Below are 19,857 nucleotides of genomic sequence, written 5' to 3' on the forward strand. Positions count from 1 at the left end.
TGAGATTCTTAGTGCTGTACTTCCTGGTCTTGTCTATGTAACTTTGGTGTTACCTTGGTATCATTGCATTAAGGAATGAACTTTCAGTTCAGTCATATCTACTGCCTGTCTTATGAAAGGCATGAAGATTTAAAATCAGACTTTCCCAATTCCTGTCTCACACCTTTATGACTTTTCAATGAGAAAATAATGCCTCTTAAAAATTGCCACATAACCTGGTATTTTTGAGGATAAAAAAAAAGACGTAGGTAAACAATTTGCTTTCTGCTTTACAGGTAATAGCTTATGGATGACCAGATAGTTGACTGTGGAGCTGCTATTTTCTTGATCATTTTTGCAACAGTTTAGTGCAAGAGCAAAGAAGAATGGATAGGGGAAATTGCTCCTCCTTGACTGAATTCATTTTCTTGGGAATAACTACTAACTCTGAGATCAAAGAGACCCTATTCACGATTCTTCTAGTTGTTTATCTCCTTAATACTCTGGCAAACCTCGGAATGATCATTTTAATTAGATTGGATTCCCAGCTTCACACACCGATGTACTTTTTCCTCAGCCACCTTTCCTTCTGTGACCTCTGCTATTCCACAGCAATTGGGCCCAAGATGCTGGTGGACATCTTTGCCAAGAATAAATCAATTCCTTTTTTTGCTTGTGCTCTACAATTCTTCATCTTCTGTATCTTTGCAGATTCTGAGTGTCTCTTGCTGGCAGTGATGGCCTTTGATAGGTACAAGGCCATTAGCAACCCCTTGCTCTATACAGTCAACATGTCCAGCAGGGTGTGCTCCATGCTCATGGCTGGGGTGTACCTAGTGGGAATGGCGGATGCTCTCACACATACAACATTAGCATTCCGCTTATGTTTCTGTGGGCCAAATGAGATTAATCACTTCTTCTGTGATATGCCTCCTCTTCTGTTGCTGTCTTGCTCAGATATACAGTTCAATGAACTAATGATATTCACACTTTTTGGCTTCATTGAACTCAGTACCATATCAGGAGTTCTAGTGTCTTATTGCTATATCATCCTATCAGTTTTAAAGATCCAGTCAGACGAGGGGAGATTCAAAGCTTTCTCCACCTGCACTTCCCACTTGACAGCTGTTGCAATTTTCCAAGGAACCATGCTCTTCATGTATTTCCGGCCCAGTTCTTCGTATTCCTTAGATCAAGACAAAATGACCTCATTGTTTTACACCCTTGTGATCCCCATGTTAAATCCTTTGATTTACAGTTTACGGAACAAAGATGTGAAAGAGGCTATGGGTAGAATGAAAATCAAATGTTCGTTTTAAATGTTTACATTAAATAATACATATGTATGTGCACATATATAACTTATGGTTGTTGTTTTTATAAAATTATTTGATATTAAATGGGAAGTTGCCTAAAATACTCTTCTGAAAATAAAAGATTGTACTAATTTCCAATCATAGCAATACTTTTCACTTTCCTGAATGGATACAGTGCACTAGAGATCCTAAATTTATATATAATATTTCTTCTTTGTGGAATATTATCTGATGCTTCTCATTAAGTCTAATTTTTTCTTTTTCATTTTTATACTACTTCTAATATTCTAAGATACATGGAATGTAAACTAATTCTCTGTTGTATATTTAGGTGCTTAGTATTTCATGGCAAATTCAGTAGTTTTACACTAATGAAAGTTACAGTCTAATGCAGGTAGCAAATGCTATTTAATGAAGCATACAAATAATTCATGAAAGCGTCTTATAATCATGAATTATAAAGACTAGGTGGTATAAATCCACATGTCTTAGTTTGGTATGTTGACAGGACAGGTTTCCCTAAAAGGAGAAATTCTGTCTCAGATCTAAATGACGAAAAATCATTTAACTTAGAAAGACTTGAGGAGGCCTACACTTTGCCTTTAAAGAAGAAATAATGTCCAAAAGCTAAGGTTATAAGGAACAAAGGGAAGGGCCTTAGGAAAGCACCTCCTTGAATGGTAATTCTTAATTTCTCCATCACTTAATCCAGAAAGCTTTATTTCCCTTCACCCCCATTCTCAGCCAGGGAAAGATAACTCCTTTTGGATTAATAAACAATCTTCTCCTCAGAGCATTTAAAAAATATTATTCTGTTTACTAAATCATTTACTTCAATATGGGATTGTGAACAGTTAGTGCCCAAAATTTGAGTGTTTCATTACTCTTATCTACACGTTCTGCAGCACATCTGGGACACAAAATGGAAAACAAACAAATAATTGGTAAAATCAAAACCCAGTAATATTTTAATTGCTAATTAGAGTTTTCTCAAAACAAAATCAACTGAGGATATACGTGTGTCCTGATTATATATTTTATAATTTTTAAAAAGAATACCTACACTGTTTGTGGTTACTAAAGGCTATGGATGTATGAGAAAATGCACATTAATTATTTAAGGATACAAAGAGAATTCATCAATGCAATTTTTTAATATTTGCCGACTTTATCTGGTTCTGTTACACTTTTCTGATGGTTACAGCACTGAATAAACTTGAAAAAACATGAATATGGCCATTTATTTGAAGGATCATAAAAGACTCAAGAATATTTCTAATTATATATTATAATTGAACAAGTTAAAAGTTACTGAACATCCTAGGCTTTGATATCTATACTGTAAAATGCTCTGTGTGAAGACATTTCAGTATGTGAGTAAAGCCAAACATGCCCTCTGATTTTCAATTTGGCATTTCTTTCAGGAAGACAGTAACTTGTTAGGGGAAAGTATAGGAGTAGAAAAACCCTATGGAGAATGCTTGTTTAGACAAATCACTTTAAAGGTTTCCTTCTCTCCCAGATTTTCTCAGTTAACTCATAATGTGTTGGAATAGTTTCTTATGAGCAGTAGCATTACAGAATACTATGTTTGAAATTAAAATATTAAAGTCCAAACAATTGGTGGGGATTGCCACTGATTTGGAGCATGGAAACATGGCACCTAATTAAACCATCTCCTTTCTGTATGACGTCGTATATTACTGAGTCTAAAGACTGATTTGATTTCCATATTGCCCCCTTTTATTACCACTAGTGGGTGTGACCTAAAGGTAGGGATATATTAAGCCCTGTAAATGAATGACTAATAATTGAATTGACTGATTTGATGTTGTGCTTCTCTAACTAAGGGTTAACAATTAACACATGAGTATGATACTGAATCATATAGATGCCTTTTCACTTTTTAGTATATTGTAGAATAGACAAAAGTGCATACTTGGAATTACTGAAACTTGCTGAACTAGAATCCAGATGCCTTGATCTCTGACAATGACTGAACAACTATATAAACTTTTTGTGATTGTAAGATCCTGTGACTGAATCCTATTTGAAACTTCCATCCTGCTTTACAATTCAGTCTTAAGATCAATAGATAGCCCCTTAAAATCTATTAATGAAGGAAACTGAGGCGGTCTTATCCCAATTACTCATTAACTTAAACCTGCCTGTCTTTGGATACTATAAAACTATCAAAATTACTACAGCTTAGAGGAACTCATTTTAGGCCATTAGGCCAAATGTTCTCCTGACAGTGTGCTGGCAATAAACTCTTCTCGCTTTGAAATCGCAATGTTTCAGGAACTGGTCATTATGAAATATATAGGGCAAAGAACTTCCCCTTTCCCTAAATATCACTTCCTCTACCTTAATTGTGCAAGTCATGGTTGACTAACCAATAATTGGGAATAATTTTAGCAGGTTTGTGACTCAAATAAGAACTCGAGAAGATGGCATGCAGTGACCTTTCTACCTTGGAATTCTAAAGATGTAGTAGGAAAATAACATCAAAATGATTTGATGTATTTTAACCCATTTCTTCATTACCCAATAGTCACTTGCTTTCTGTTCGTCTACCTCACACCCTTCCCACAAATATAGCACTGACTAGAGGGATTTCTTCCAAATATGATATTAACAATATGTGCTAACAGTGAGTTAATATTTCAGCATATTCTTTTATCTGTAATTCTTTCTTAAGCCTTGCCACTGAAATCCCTAAACATAGGAACAGTATGGTAATGGTAGATTAGTTATGTATATAAAACAGCAAATAGATGAATACATCATGGTGATTCCCTGCTTAACCACATTTTTAAGATTAGAGAGGTAATAGCAATCAGTGACACAGTTACTGGGAGGTAGGCATTAAAGCCGGAAGCTACAACATTATCTCCCTTGAAGAAATCCTACTGCAGGAGCATGAGATGAACCAGGTTCCAAATGCCACTCAAATCATGGTGACTTTTAACAATTTTGCTTCCTTGCTAGACTTCAGTTCTCTCTCTGTAAAAGAGGGTCTCAAATTCTCTTTATTATTATTATTATTTTAATTTTAAAGAAGCTTTAGATTATATAAGTGCTACATAAAAATATAGCATATTCCCATATGCCTCACTCCCTCACACACACATGCATTCCCACATTGACATCCTTCATTAGTGTTTTACACTGGTTACAGTTGATGAACACATATTGAAGCATTGCTACTAACCAGCTTATATTGTAGCTTACACTCCATCCCACACAATTTTGTAGGTTATAACAAAATATATATTGGCCTGTATCCACCATTGCAATGTCATGTAGGTCAATCCAAGGGTCCCAAAAATGCCCCCATATTACACCTATTTTTCCTTCTACCTCCTCTTGGAACCTCTGGTCGCCACTGTCTTTATATAATGATAAAAGTTCTTCCATTGTTAGAATAATAATAAATCTATAATAGAACAATAATAATTGTACTTTAGTCATGTCATGTTCATCCCTCTATCTTGAGGATTTCAGGATGATGTGCTCACTCTGTTTCTAATTGAGAGGGGGCTTAGGTTGCATGGTGCAGATGGATGGAACTACCTTGTTTGGTGTTGCAGACGTTTTCTGTTCCTTGGGATGGGCATTATCCACCATCATCTCCTTGTTAGTTGTCCTGGGTGAGTCCAGTGAATTGGAGAGTACATGTAGCAACTCTGCTGAGATTCAGGGTCCAACTGGCACATGGATGAACTAAAGATTTAAGTCTCTGGGACATATATTTAACATGTATAGTGCTAATCATAGGTTCAAATAAAAGGGACAGAAGAGTCATGTGTAGGAAAACTATAAATGATTCTAACTTTATTACACTTGGGACCATAAATTCCAAAGTAAGGCCCACTGAAAGGCTACAGAATTCCTGAGCTTCTCTGTCCTGCTTATAGTGTCTGGATGTCTCTAGAGCCCTCAGGAACCCTGCTGTTGAGGTACTGTTTACTGTGGCAGTCAATGAGATCCTGTTGAGACATGTATAAGGGTAACCTCTGGAAAGCCCTCCAGACTCACTTTGAAATTTCTTAGTCATAAAAACTCATTTGTAATACATTTCCCCCTTTTGGTCAAGGTCTTTTTCCAGATGTATTGTTAGCCAGCTCTTGGTAAAGTCCCCCTGTGCCAGGAAGGTGCGTCTCTGGGAGTCATGTCCCACACCAGGACAGGAGGTGAGGGGGTGGGGAAGCAATGCATTTATATACTGAGTTTGGCTTAGGGAGAGGCCACATTTCAGCAACAAAGAGGCTTTCAGGAGGTAACTCTTAGGCAACATATAATCCTACTCTAAGTTTCAAATGAACAAGAAAAAGTTCATAAATACAATCCTCAATATCAAAGGCCTTGAGTAATGGTCTGTCTTCCTCACTAGGCACTGCCCTTGTACTCAGGGGATTCTTGCCTTCCTATTAGAGAACGTAGCAGAACTTCCCAGGATGGGAATTCAATATTCTTTTGGTTACTGTGTGGGTCTTGATCCACTGAGACATGCAAAAGGGACTCAATTTCAATTATCACTAAGGACCTTTCCAGCTGTCAGCTTTTGTCTTTAGTATTCCTATGAATATAATGCTGTTTAGACACATTCCACTATTGTACTAATAGAAAGAAAAAAAAAAAAGCATTGCTTCACCTGTATGAAAAAGGAAGGTATAGCTCATTTAGGCTGATTTGACCTGATATAATAGTTATAATGATATCGGTGAGACAGTGGGGTTATCACAAGGCCAAGTACTTTCAAACAAAGTCCTTTTAAGTGGACTTTTATTCATATTCTGACTTTCAAAGACATTTCATAAAGGTAGATAACCAATTTCATTATTGTTCAAGCACATAAAAACCTCAATGCAGTACCATGACTCACCTACAGAATGGCTAAAATGATGATAATTAGAATAATAATTGGTGTGTATGTGGAACTACTATAGTTCTCATACATTAGTAGGACAAGTGAGAATCGTTTTCTCTATTTGGTAAAGTGTATGGCATTATCTACTATAGCTGAACATATAAATGACACAGAACCCAAAATTTGAATTACTAGTTTTATATCCAAGAGAAATGAGCAAACATTCTCCCCAAAGACATGTTCAAAAATTTTCACAGTTGCATTATTTGTGAGACTATAAAACTGAAATCAAGTCAAATTTCTGTCAACACGTTAATTCAGAGTTGGTAATTTTTTTAAGCATCAGATACAAAATATTTTAAGCTTTGTAAGCTACAAAGCTCGTGACACAAGCAATCAAGTCGGCACTTGAATTCCAACAGTGGAAGAATTGGGTTGACTGTGTTTCAGTACATTTTCATGGACCTTAGTTCACTGACCCCAGCTCCTCATTAAATAATATCTTATGGTATGTTTTACCTTCAACTACTACACAGCAGTGAGAATGAATAAACTAACCCAACAAACAACAGCATTGAGGAATCTCACAAATAAAAGCTTTAGTGAAAGAAGCTAGATAAAATTGTATGTAAACACTATGATTTCACTTTCATATGCTGAAAATATGCAAACTAATCTAGTGTATTAGACATGAGTTTGTGATGGGCTCTGTGGAAGATTTCTGGACTTTTAGTAAGTCCTGTTTTATAGTCTGGGTTATGAGTACAGGGATATATTCATTTCTGAAAATTGACTTCATGTATATTAATTATATGATCATTTTCTAAAAGGTTTCCAAAGACAAAGTCTATTCACTTATCATATAGGAAGCAACTGAAGTATTTCAATAAGATTTTTCCATCTCCAGTAGTTTTTTATATACTATATGTTTTCAAATATATGTCAATTTAAGGTAGAACATAATTTAATAGAATATATCAATAATTATGCTTTATCTTACTCAAAATTCATGCTGCCTTGCCAGTATAACAAAAATTTTTATCAGCAAAAGGACATCTTCTCCATAAGAAGGGAGACATGTACTTTGGTATTATTATCATGTACTGAACTCTGTTTTATAACAGTCCATGACTCAGGGCAGGCAATGACTTTTGAAGAGGGTGGTCTTGTACGTAGACCCTAGTCTACTTAGTATTATTTAAGTGACAGTCGCATCACCAGAAAAGTCTTGTATATGAAATTTTTCTCATATGCTTTTCCCTGATGCCTAAATCCCCTTGAAAGACACTGATTTCAATAACAAGAGTACCATTCTGAAGTACAGCAGAAATCCCTTTGGAAGGCCAATTAGGTTATCCAATTTGTAATAATGATGTAGTTATGCAAGCTCAGGTTTTAATGGGGAGAACTGGAAGGAAGTTACTATGTGATCTGTAGAGGCAGTTGCGTTTAGGAAGCTTGTTATGGGTCCTGCCTGAACATAGTATTTCCTGAAGGAATTTGACATCCTTAGAGGAGGAGAAGCACCTGAAGGAAAAATGAGCTTAGAAAAATCAGAAGAAGGCAAGCAAGGGCAATTCCTTCTCCTCCAAATATGCACTAAAGAAGTAGATAACGGTAGTAAACAAATCTTTCTTTGGTTACCTGTTTGGCAACCAATAAATAATTTAAAAAAATTATTCAAAATTACTAATGTGGTTTGAGCTTTACATCAACACTATTTTCACAGGAATACATTTGTTAATTTAGTACACAAATAATGGCAATGAAATGTGAAAAGGCTTAAAAATTGTTACCTAAATCGGTTCTCCCAAAATTAAAAATGTACTAGTTTCACTGATTTTAGTCTGTTGATTCTCCTAGCTTTACAGAAAGGAAGAATAAACAAGAAAAACAGTAAAACCATGTCCCCTTTACTCCCACCTAGTGTTTTAAAAGAAACAGGAAAACATTTTCATTATAAGAGTGCATAAAATGATACACACCTAATACATCTTATTATTTTTTTACATTCAAATTTTACATTGACTAGTTTAATGGTAATTAAATGAATTGCATTGACATAAATTTGACTTTTGAATATTATATTGATATATAAACCTAGAGCAGACATTTAATGAGCACATAGCAATTTGTTCTTCTCAATATATGGAAATGATTCACACATTATAAAATATCACTCTAAATTTAAACAATACAGAGAGCATTCCCATAGACACTAATTTGTCCCCATTCGGGGACATCTTTTTACTTATTTTCTATTTGCTAGCTGGCATTGTGCAATATAGTGGCCCTCCATGTCACTTAGGCTTCACAACAATTTTAATAAAGTTTCTATTTTCAACAGAAATAAAGCAGTCTACCTCTAATATGGCAATGCTTTCTTTATGCTTCTCCCTGCCCTTGATCACCTGCCTTGGAATCCTTCATTGGTTTAGACATGTTACCTGGTTTACTTGTGTCTTCACTAAGAAATCTAAAAATCTGTGAAACAGTAATTTTGAATTTCTACACAGATAATTTCATGTAAACACATATTTACATTCCATTACATTAACCAAGGGAAACTGTATTTAGGAACTTATTGAGATAAGGGCTTTGCAGTTCAGAAAACTCAATGTCTGTGAGATTTCCGATGTTCCTATCTACATCTGTAAAATGAGGTTGTTAGTGAAAACTTTTGAGATATGAGATATTATATGAACCATAAGATAGTCTCTGCTGATACATTAGATAATATACGAAAAAACATCTAGGATTTGTTTTGAACTCCAAAATGCTCTCTGTTTAAAATCAAGTACTTTTGTCCTTCAATTCCATTTTTAAGGACTTATTTTAAAGAAACACTGGGAAATAAAAACATATATATATATATATATAATTTGACTCATCAGACTTGTTTATGATATAAAAAATTATATACAAACCATAAAATGGATTAAATAAATTAATATACATCAACTGAAAGGAATGGAATGCTTCTATTAATAATATTTTATATAATTGTGTTTTTATGTCATCATATTGGCTAAAAATTAAAAATCTGATAATACAGGAAAAACATGACTGTGTCTAGGCAATATGATCATAGATGTTTCTATCTTTTAAAAAATGTATTGTATTGTTTCAATATATTTAAAGGGAATGTGTGAGCATATATACATATACATGTAATGTGGAATTAAAATAAAATGTCAATATTGGTTTTAGTGAAGCAGAAATAATAAATGTTGTTTGACTAGAGATCATGTAGTTACTGTTCATCAGCTACAATATTAATGTAGAAAGAAACAAAAAATAATGGTATAATAAAATAAAATAAAATAGCAAAAGGTATTTCTTTCTAAATAATACACCTGAGCAGGATATCAAATTTTATTTTATTTTATTTTGTTAAATATTTATTTGGGGGTAACAGGGATTGAATCTGGGACATTGTACCTGCCAAGGAGGTGCTTAACCATTGAGCTACATCTGCTCCAGAATATCCCATTTTAAACTATATGATTATAGATTTCACTTGTTCCAGCAATCAAGAGTTGAACACCAAGGCACCAGACAGAGATATTTATATGATCTAAATCAGTTAAGGGACAATGCCAAATTCCATGTGTATGCAACTGCATCCAAGATTTGTCACTACTTTTGGACTAGGCAGTAATATGTTTGTTGTGGTGCCGTTTTACAAAAAAGAAGGATATGCAATTTTATAGAAACTTTCATTTTCATAACATATATCAGCATCCTTACATCTGTTTGTGAGTAGAGACCAGGTGAACTCTAGCAAACTAGAGCAGAGGGAGACACCCAGTAAACCACCCTCCCTTTCTTGCCTGTGTTACCAGCACTACCATCCTCTCTGATTAGGTCTTATTAGTCTTCATTCTCTCCCCTGAACAACAGCAACTTTCCCAGAGAGGCACGGTTTGCCCTAACACATTTTTGCCTGTTACTTCAATCTATTGCTCTTGGAGATCTTCCACCCTCATCTACAGCAATCCTGAGAGTTCCTGTTTCAGTGGGTCCCAGATAGCAGACTTCGTCCATCCTTGTGCCAATGACACACAGGGCTGTTCATTGCAGCTGAATAGGACCTGAGTGTAATGGGCGAAACAGGGAATATTTTAGCCAGTTTCCTGCCATATCATTGCTTCCTCCACCATTTTGACAATCTAGAGAAAGAAAAAAAAGTGCATATTTACTACGTGCACTTCTCACTTAAAGTTCTCTATTACAGGGCCTAAAATAAAATTAACAAAAAATTCTTGTCTAAAGACTTATCTGGAAATGCTATCTTTAAGAACCATGATTTTCAACTTTAGTAAGCAGTTTACTTTTAGCACTCCAAGCATTAGATATATGTAAATGTGTGAGCTTGTGAGCTGACAACAGCTCCGGCTCTGTGGCGCCTGCGGTCTTCTCCGTTGCCCACTGGGCCCACTGGCGCCTGAGGCCTCCCCGCCTTCTGCTTTGTGGCCGGCCTATGCTTGGGAGCTCTCTGGGAGCAGGGCCTGTGCCTGTGCCTGGGGCCCTGCCCCAAAGCCTCCACCTCCTGCCTACCCTTCTGCTCAGGCCTCCTGCCACCCTGAGCCAGACTGCGGGAGTCCTACCCTCCTCCACCAAGTTCCCCCCAACCTGTGGAAGGCCCCAAACCCCTGTGGCCTCAGGCCAGCCAGTAGCCCCCCAGGTGACTGCCCCCTGGCTAAGGGACTCATTGCACCGGAACTTCCGCCACGGCTCCCTGGAGGGAAACATCGCCAGCCCCGCTGCTGTGCATCGCTAAGTGCTGCTTGGGTGCTATCGGGTGTCAGCCCTGCTGGCCCTAGGAGCCACCTCAGCCCTACTGGCAGCCTAGGTACAGGTACAGATGACAGCTGCACCCTGGAGCTCCAGTGCTTGCCTTCCCTGTTCAGCAGTGAGACCCTCGTTCAGTGTCAGAAAACGTGATGTTATGGCCGCAGAGGCCTCTTACTGGGTTCTGGTCCCGGATGAGGCCGGCCCAGGTGGTGCACCCTCTCTGGCCCTCAGACACAGAGTTCTTCCCTGGCAACTGGTGGCAGAGAAGGCAGTCTGGCTACAGGCACAGAAGCTGGGCCCGGGCTGCAATGGGGCTGCCACCATGGTGGGCAGTCCTGTCATCCAGCATGTTCTCTTTGGGGCCATCAAGATCCAGGACATGTGGATAGGCTTCTCGACCGTGGAGGGGCTGGAGCTGGGCACGGCCTGCAGACTGAAGAGCCATATCCTGTCACCTCTGAACACTGGGTGCACCTTGAACTTGCAGGGCAGTGCTCAATGCTGCACAGCCTCATCTGAGAGCTGAAGCTGGAGGCCCCGTGTGGAATGCTGAGCACTTCCCTGTGGGAGTGCCCAGTGGGAAACTGAAGGGAATCCCAAACCCCTGTCACCACAGGAGGCCGTCTCTTCCCCCAGTAGAAGAGATGGTATTTCAGGCTGAGCCTGCAGCATGAAACTTTCCTCATGAAGCCTGAGTTCAAGACCCAAGAGCTCCCACAGCCCACCCAAGTGTGACTGCAGGTACATGGGCCCATGGGAAAAGCTGAGGTCCCCAAAGACAGTGAGCCTGAGAATGGGTCTCCAGACAACAGGCCTGAGTGGAACCCGATTGCAGGTGAGAAGGGTGCCTGCACCCAATGGCCAATGTCTGTGTGCCACTGGACAACCCCTCCCACCCTCAGGCCTGCGACAACAGTCAACACCAGACCAGAGTCCTCGACGCCCCCTGTGTGCCACGAACAGAGTTCTATTTGCTCCTGGTCCCATCCCACTATGTATTCAGTGTATGCCCTCACCAGAGCCCAGGTTGCTCCCCAACCAGTTCAAGTTTTCTCTGAGGTCTGGGTCTCATCATGAAACAGATAAAATCCAGATTCTTCCCCCATCCGCACTCATCCCTATTCCTATGCACCGCTGCAGGGCCCCTGAGAGGGTTTCCTCAGTTCCTTGGTAAAGGGACCAACTCACAATGTTTAAAAAATTCTGAACTAGAGTTTAGCATGTAATTTTACCAATTTTTTGCTATTCTTGAATTTTGTATAAGATTTTTTGCAGTAGAGGCTTCTGTTAAAAAAAAGCATTGAATAGGATCTCTATTATATTTTATTTCATTATTTTTCAAAATTTAAATGAAAGGTTTGTAAGAGTATACTATGAACATATTAAAAGCAAAGCTAACAATCTTTTTCTTACACTTCTTCATTCTCAAGCATTAGGAGTTTGTTTAATATCCTTTCAGATGATGTGCTTGCATCCATGAAAATAAAATCATTCATACACATAGAAACATGTTACATTTATTTTAGAAAAAAATTAATCCATGTAATGTAATTTGGTTTTGTTTTTATAAAGCATATATCTTGAATATTCCCATGCCAGAAGATATAAATCTGTCTTTAATGTGGTGCAGCAGTGCTCCAAAATTTATTCATCAAATGCAATGAATGTCCCATGATGATGAAAGAGGTTGTTGACATGGGAGGAGTGGGGTGAGGGGGGTGGTGGGTATATAGGACTTCTTATATTTTTGAATGTAACATTTTAAAAAAAGAGAGAAAAAAATAACTTTAAGTAAGTACATAAATGAAAATACATACATCCACATGTGTTTTTATATTTGAGATTATAGCATAGGCTTTTAATTTACTTAATTAGTAACTCCTTTTTAACCTTTCTTTTTCCACTTCACAATCTTATGTCCAAAAGCTGTATCTTTCTTACTAAGACACACCCCAAGGAAATCCCTTTAACACATTGTTTTTTATCTGTTTTATTTTTTAAGCTATGTTTATCATTTGGTATGGTTGTCATGTACTTTCAAAAAATGGTGCTTATGTACTAATTTGCATATTAATTTTCTCTATCAGCCACAGCCTTTTGCAAATACTTTCACATCAGTAGAAAGAATGCTAATTTATTAAACTTAGTGAATATATAAAATTCCACATTATTGAACTATCTTAATCAATTAATCTATTCCCCCTCTTGACAGACATTCTTTTGTTTCCAGTTTGTGGTCAGTATAAACTATACTACAATAAATGTCTAAGTAAATATAACATTTTGAAGGCTACTTACAGAACTGACAAAGAGTTGCTCATCAAAGCAGTCAGGGAACAGTCCAAATTCAATGGAAATTGGAAAGGACACTATGTCTCCATGGTAGAAGTGACAAAAAAATGTGCAACTATCATCAGTCTGCCTTATTTACTATGAGCGAGATATAGCACTTTGAAATTTCTCATTTCCAGATTCTTTTTTACTATCCTTTGGCTTACGTAAGTAAATATCTATGGGTATGTGTGTGTGAAATTTTATTTTTTACATACATTCACGCAACAAAGGACACTGATTTAAGAGATACTTACGGAAGTAGATGTGGCTCAACTAATACAGCATTTACTTACCATATAGGAGGGCCAGTGTTCAAACCCAGGGCCTCCTGGCCCATGTGGTAAGTGGTCCATGAGAAGTGCTGCTACATGCAAGGAGTGGCATGCCACAGAGGGGTGCCCCCCACGTAGGGGAGCCCCATGCTCAAGGAGTGTGTCCCGCAAGGAGAGCCATCTCCCACAAAAAGTGCAGCCTGCCCAAGAGTGGTGCCGCACACACAGAGAGCTGACACAGCAAGATGATGCAACAAAAAAAGTGAAACAGTTTTCCTTGGTGCCACCTGACAAAGAATGTAAGTGGACACAGAAGAACACAGGGAAACACACAGCGAATGGACATAGAGAGCAGACAACCGGGGCTGGGAAGGAGAGAGAAATCAATCAATTAATCTTAAAAAAAGGAGAGAGATACTTAAAAACTACATTGCTAAAATAAGGGTGGAAGGAAATTTATATCAATCAGTTCAGTGTGAAGGTATGTTGTGAAGGTAAGTTTAGGTTGTGTTCTTGCTAAAGTAGGCAAATCAAACCAGGGACCAAGAGAGTAGACTAAGATGTGGGGTGCTTGGAGGAGTACATAGGGGCTGTTGGGTGGATTTGGGGGACACAAACTTACACTTTTAGTACTTTTCAATTTAGAAAAAAACATAAAAATGGCAAACAAATTGTTTTTGGAAACAAAAAGAACCCTGCTATAAAAAAACAACAAAAAACATATTTGTACATGAAGCCATTTCAACAGGATTCCTTAGCCTTTACTCATTATTGTAACCTGGGTTCCTTAACTTGAGCTCCCTCTTTGGCTTCCCTGTTACCTGTGTCCCTGAAGGTCAGCCTACCTTAGCCCCAAATAGCCCTACTGAGCTAATGAAGACTCCCTTAGACCTTGCATGTGCATTGCCTGGTACCATGGCATTGACTGTTGTACACATCAAGCAATGAGCCCACTTGCTTGGTAACACACATAGCTGGGCTTTTATTTTTTTGTGATTTAAAAGGTTTTTGCTTTTATTTTTGTGTAAAAATTATCCTTGCATGCATGAACTATGTTATTTGAAACGACCCAAAGCCTCTTTATTTCAGCTCTTCATCCACTGACCACCAACCTGACTACCTCAAAATGTTTTAACAAAAATATGATGCAAGTCTGTTTGTTAGGGGTTTCAGGATATTTAAAAATTAACCAAACCTGAATTTATTACTATGGAGTTTATGATGTTGTAAAGTAATACATAAGTTAACAAAATAAATATAATAAATATAAATAAATATAAATATAATGTTATTTTAAGCATAATGGATGCTCTACATTCATAAAATCATTAGTAGATTGCATATGGTTGGGAAAGGCAATCACATATGCTAAATTTAAAAAGTGGAATTTCAGATAACCATTGAAGGAGTGTCAGATTTCTAAATGGAGAGATGAAGGAGACTGTTTCAGAAATGGAAGAAACAGGATGAACAATGAAAAGGAGATTAAAGTCATTAAGTAGGTGGTCTAATGAATTTCTTTAGACATCTTGAACTGCAAGAGAAGAGTATACATACAGGATACTGAAGAACATAATATTAAAATCAATTTGTTCCCTTATTGTTGTCATTGATCAATTTGGAGACAAGAGTGAAGAATTGAAAGTTCAAGTCTTTGCTAAAGTTATTTCAACATTCAAGAGAGAATACATAGAATCAGAAATTGAATTAATCTTCTGTATACATAATAAAGCAGAGTAAATGCAGAGGTTTTAGGGATTTAAGTCCCAACAGATGTTAGAATAAAATAAAATGTGATTGGTCTGTTGTTCATGTACCAGAGGCATGGTAAGAAAGACTTGCTCATCTAAGGTAGGTTTCTGAGCTTTCATAATTTAAGAATAGAGGGAAAACCTGTGTGTGTGTGTATGAAATATGAAGAATCAAGTATTGAGGAATATTTAAGTGAATCATTTTATGCCTACTTACTCCATTAAATGAATTATAAGCCCTAACTTAACCGACCTAATTTTAATAGAGAATAAACATATTTTACTTATTTATTTATATTTTAATCAAGATTTGTAAGTCATTATGCTTACCACTGTGCAAGTGGTATTATTTTACTCATTAGTTTAATTAATCCTAGTTTTAATGCAAATAACAATTGAGGTGTCATGTTAAAAGAAACAATATCTATAAATATGTGTAAATTCAAGTCCATATGGACCACACTCCATAATATTTAATTACAGAAAGAATTAAATTCAGACAAAGACCACATTCTAATTTCCATATAGTAGCAGAGAGATGCAAACGTATCAGACATACACCTAAACACATATATACAAGAAACAGAGTACACTATATCTACAAAATACTCATTGTTACTCTTCCCATTGTCACTTTAAATGGGAAAGTCCACTTAAAATAAAAAGACATAAAAATGAATGTGTTACAATCAGTGCTCCCCACTTCTTGGTAGCATATCTGTTTGGTTTCTCAGGGGACTTTGTCAGTTCAGTCATACAAAGGGTTATAAACACTGTTAAAGAAATGAAGACCTGTGATAGAAAAAGTCAATAGAATATGTTTCTGATGTCAGGAAACACTAAAGACACAATACACCAAAAACAGTTACATAATGATTTTATTTATTTGCTTACATGCAATATGATTAACTCAGTGATAGGCTCTTTGTTGTTGAAATTTTAAAAATCCATCTTGTTTTTTGCAGAATGCTATAAATTTAGCCAAGTTTTTGTCCATTTCAGTGTTTATTTTCAAACATATGATACGTTTTGTGCTGTTATCTTCTGGTCTTTTCTAGCTAACCTTGGTGTTTCTTTGACAACATTTTGAACTGGAAAAAGCTTTCAGTTCAGTCAAATCTACTGCATGAGATAAGGCAAAATGTTAAGACATCATATATGTCATGAATGACATCTAGATTTAGAATATGATATTTCCAAGTATTGTCTCAAACTTTTTTGATTTTTCAATGAGAAAACAACACCTCTTTAAAAGTGAAACTTGCCTGGGTATGTTCTGAGGAGGAAGAAAATTTACAGAAGCAAATAGCATTCTGCTTTACAGAAAATAGCTAGTGGATGTCCAAATAGTTAATTGTGGATCTGCTATTTTCTTGATCATTTTTGCAACAGTTCAGAGCAAAAGAAAAGAAGAATGGATAGGGAAAATTGCTTCTCCTTGACTGAATTCATTTTCTTGAGTATAACTACTAAATCTGAGATCAAAGAGACCCTAGTCACCATACTTTTAGTTGTTTAATCTCATTAATATTCTGACAAACCTCAGAATGATCATTTTAATTAGATTGGATTCCCAGCTTCACACACCGACATAATTTTTCTTCAGCCACTTCTCCTGTGACCTCAGCTATTCCACAGCAATTACGCCCAAGATGCTGGTGGAACTCTTTGCCATGACCAAATCTATTCCTTTTAATGATTGTGTTCTGCAATTCTTCGTGTTCTATATCTTTGCAGATTCTGAGTGTCTCTTGCTGGCAGTGATGGCCTTTGATAGGTACAAGGCCATTAGCAACCCCTTGCTCTATACAGTCAACATGTCCAGCAGGGTGTGCTCCATGCTCATGGCTGGGGTTTACGTAGTGAGATTGGTGGATGCTCTGACATGTATGATATTAAAATTCCACTTTTGTTTCTTTCAGTCAAATGAGATTAATCATTTCTTCTGCCATTTCCTCTTTTACTGATGTTATCTTGTTTAGATACGAAGGTCAATGAATTAGTGATATTCATCCTTTTTGGTTTCATTGAACTGACTACCATTTCAGGAGTTCTAGTGTCTTATTGTTATATCACCCTAGCACTTTTAAAGATCCACTCAGCTGAGGGGAGATTCAAAGCTTTCTCTACTTGCACATCCCACTTAACTGCTATTGCTATTTTTCAAGGAACCATGCTATTCATGTGTTTCTGACCCAGTTCTTCCTGCTCCTTAGATGAAGACAAAATAATCACTCCCGTGATTCCTAAGTTAAATCCTCTAATTTATAGTCAAAGATACAAAGATGTGAAAGAGGCCCTACAAAGAGTGAAAAATAAAAGGTACTTAAAAATATATATATATATATTGCTATGGTTGTTGTGAAAATCATTATGGGTTAAAATCAATTGGTAATACATGAGGGAAAAGGTTATTTCAAATAAAGTGTTTCTGTGAAATTCCAATCGTATCAGCATTTTGACCTTTCCTAAATGGAAATGTTGCATAATAAATCCTGAATTAATGTATACTACTTCTTATTTGTCAAAAACTTAGCAACCCTTTTTATCCTGTCAAAGTTTTATTTGTTGTACTTTCAGCTATGTACTATTTCAGTTATTCTAAGATGCACTGAGTGTTTATTAAATATCTTTTGTACATTTATGTGCTTAGTTTTCTATTTCAGGGTGAATCCAGTAGTTTTACACTAAGGAATATTGCAAACTAGTTGAAATAACAAATAAATAAATAAGTATCAAAATAATTATCAAAACCTGCAAGTCATCATAAAATAAAAAGACTGTGTGCTGAAAATCCATATAAAACTCTGAATTTGGATTTCGAGAAGGAAGACTTGCATGAATGGAGAAATTTTGTCTTAGATATGAAGTATGAGTAAAGGTTCAACGTGTACAAGAAAGGATTATAATCAGAGGAACTTGCAATTAGAGAGGAAATGAGGCAGGCATAATCGTGCCTTTTTAGGTGAAAAGAAGTTCAACATTCATAGGTCATAAAGAACACAGGGAGGAGCCTCAGGAAAATACATCCTTGAATAGTAATTCTTAATTCCTCCACCACTTCCTCTAGAAACTTTTCCTTTTCTTCTTCTCTTTCCTTAGCTAGGGATAAATCCTCCGTTTGGATTCACAGATAACCCTCCACTCAGGGCATTTTAAAAATATTATTCTGTAAATAATTTTTACAATATGGTGTTGTGAGCATTTTGTGGTCAAGGTCTTAGTTTTTTATTCCTATTATCCCAATTCTCTCCTATATCTAAGACACAAAATAGGAAACAAACAAATAATTTATATAACCAAAACTCCAGTAATATTTTAAGTACTTATGCATGAGAGTTGAAACAAAAGTAACTAAGGGCAGAGTATTTGCCTTGAAAACAACTTTTTAAAACTTAAAAAAAAATAGATATACTGGTGGTAACTGGAAATTATAGATGTATGAAGGAATGCATATTATTTATTTAGGGGAAATAATGACCATTCATGGAATTTCTTGATATTTGCCTACTTTATCTGGCTCTCTTCTACCTTTCTAATGGTTAATACACCAAATCATCTTGTTAAGAAAACAAGAATAATGTCATATATTTGAATGCCCATTCAAGGCTCAATAATTGTCTTAATTACATAATTGTATAAGCTAAAAGTCATTGAATGTACAGACTTGAGAGTTGTCATTGTAAAATGCCCTGTATGAAAACATTTCAGTATGGAGTAAAGCTCTGCGTTTCAATTGATGTTTCTTTATGTAACATAGGGATATGTTAAGAGAAAATATGGAAGTAGAAAAAGCCTATGGAAAATGCTTATCTAGACAAAAAGCTTTAAGGATTTCCTCCTCCAGCATATTTTCTCAGTGAACCCATACTCTGAACTTTTACTTATAAGCAGCAGCATGGCAGAAAACTGTGTTTTAAATTAAAATTAAAATATTAAATTCCCAGCCATGTGGAAAGGTTCAATGGAATGCCACTGATTTACAATATAGAATCATGGCATCTAACTAAATATCTCCTTTCCATATAACATTATATATTCCTATCTCTCAAGATGATTTTGATCTCCATAATCTTCCCTTTTATTAGTAGAGGTTAAGTAACCATTACTGGAAACATTGTTTAGGAAATACATGATTCAAATAAGATCTTGGAAAGATGTCATGTAATGACATTTCTGTTTTGGAATTCTACAGACAGCGAAAATATAAGGTAAAGACTTTGATCTAGTAAAGTCTGTCTACTTCATTCCTCACTAGTCCTTTTCAATCCTCACAACTTTCTCACCTCACAACCTTCTCTACCTCACAACCTTCTCACACATATACCAATGATTAATGGCATTTTTGTTTTAAACATTGTAATAACAGTATGTTTACAGTGGGTTAATATTACAAGCATTTTCATATATGCATTCTCTTTTCTTTAAACCCTTTCTCTGAATGTCTAAACATGAGGATGACACAGTGATGATAGATTTGGATATTTATAAAAGAGCAAATATATGTGTAAATACTGGTGATGGCCCATTTAACC

General features: G+C 36.2%; 1 protein-coding gene and 1 pseudogene across 1 annotated transcript; both read left to right on the top strand.

Moving 5' to 3' along the window:
* Positions 1-365: 365 nt before the first annotated feature.
* Positions 366-1,298, top strand: LOC101434512 (olfactory receptor 5W2-like). Its single transcript, XM_004483921.5, has one exon. It carries the CDS (start codon positions 366-368, stop codon positions 1,296-1,298), a length of 933 nt encoding a protein of 310 aa, XP_004483978.2.
* A 15,438-nt stretch (positions 1,299-16,736) lies between these two features.
* LOC101428666 (olfactory receptor 5W2-like) lies at positions 16,737-19,185 on the top strand (annotated as a pseudogene).
* The last annotated feature ends 672 nt before the right edge of the window (positions 19,186-19,857 follow it).

Source organism: Dasypus novemcinctus, chromosome 10 (assembly GCF_030445035.2).
Source record: "Dasypus novemcinctus isolate mDasNov1 chromosome 10, mDasNov1.1.hap2, whole genome shotgun sequence".
NCBI classification, from domain to species: Eukaryota; Metazoa; Chordata; class Mammalia; order Cingulata; family Dasypodidae; genus Dasypus; species Dasypus novemcinctus.

What these genes read in the sequence shown, in the direction of transcription:
- LOC101434512 (XM_004483921.5), top strand. Translation starts at nt 366, where the DNA reads ATGGATAGGGGAAATTGCTCCTCCTTGACTGAATTCATTTTCTTGGGA.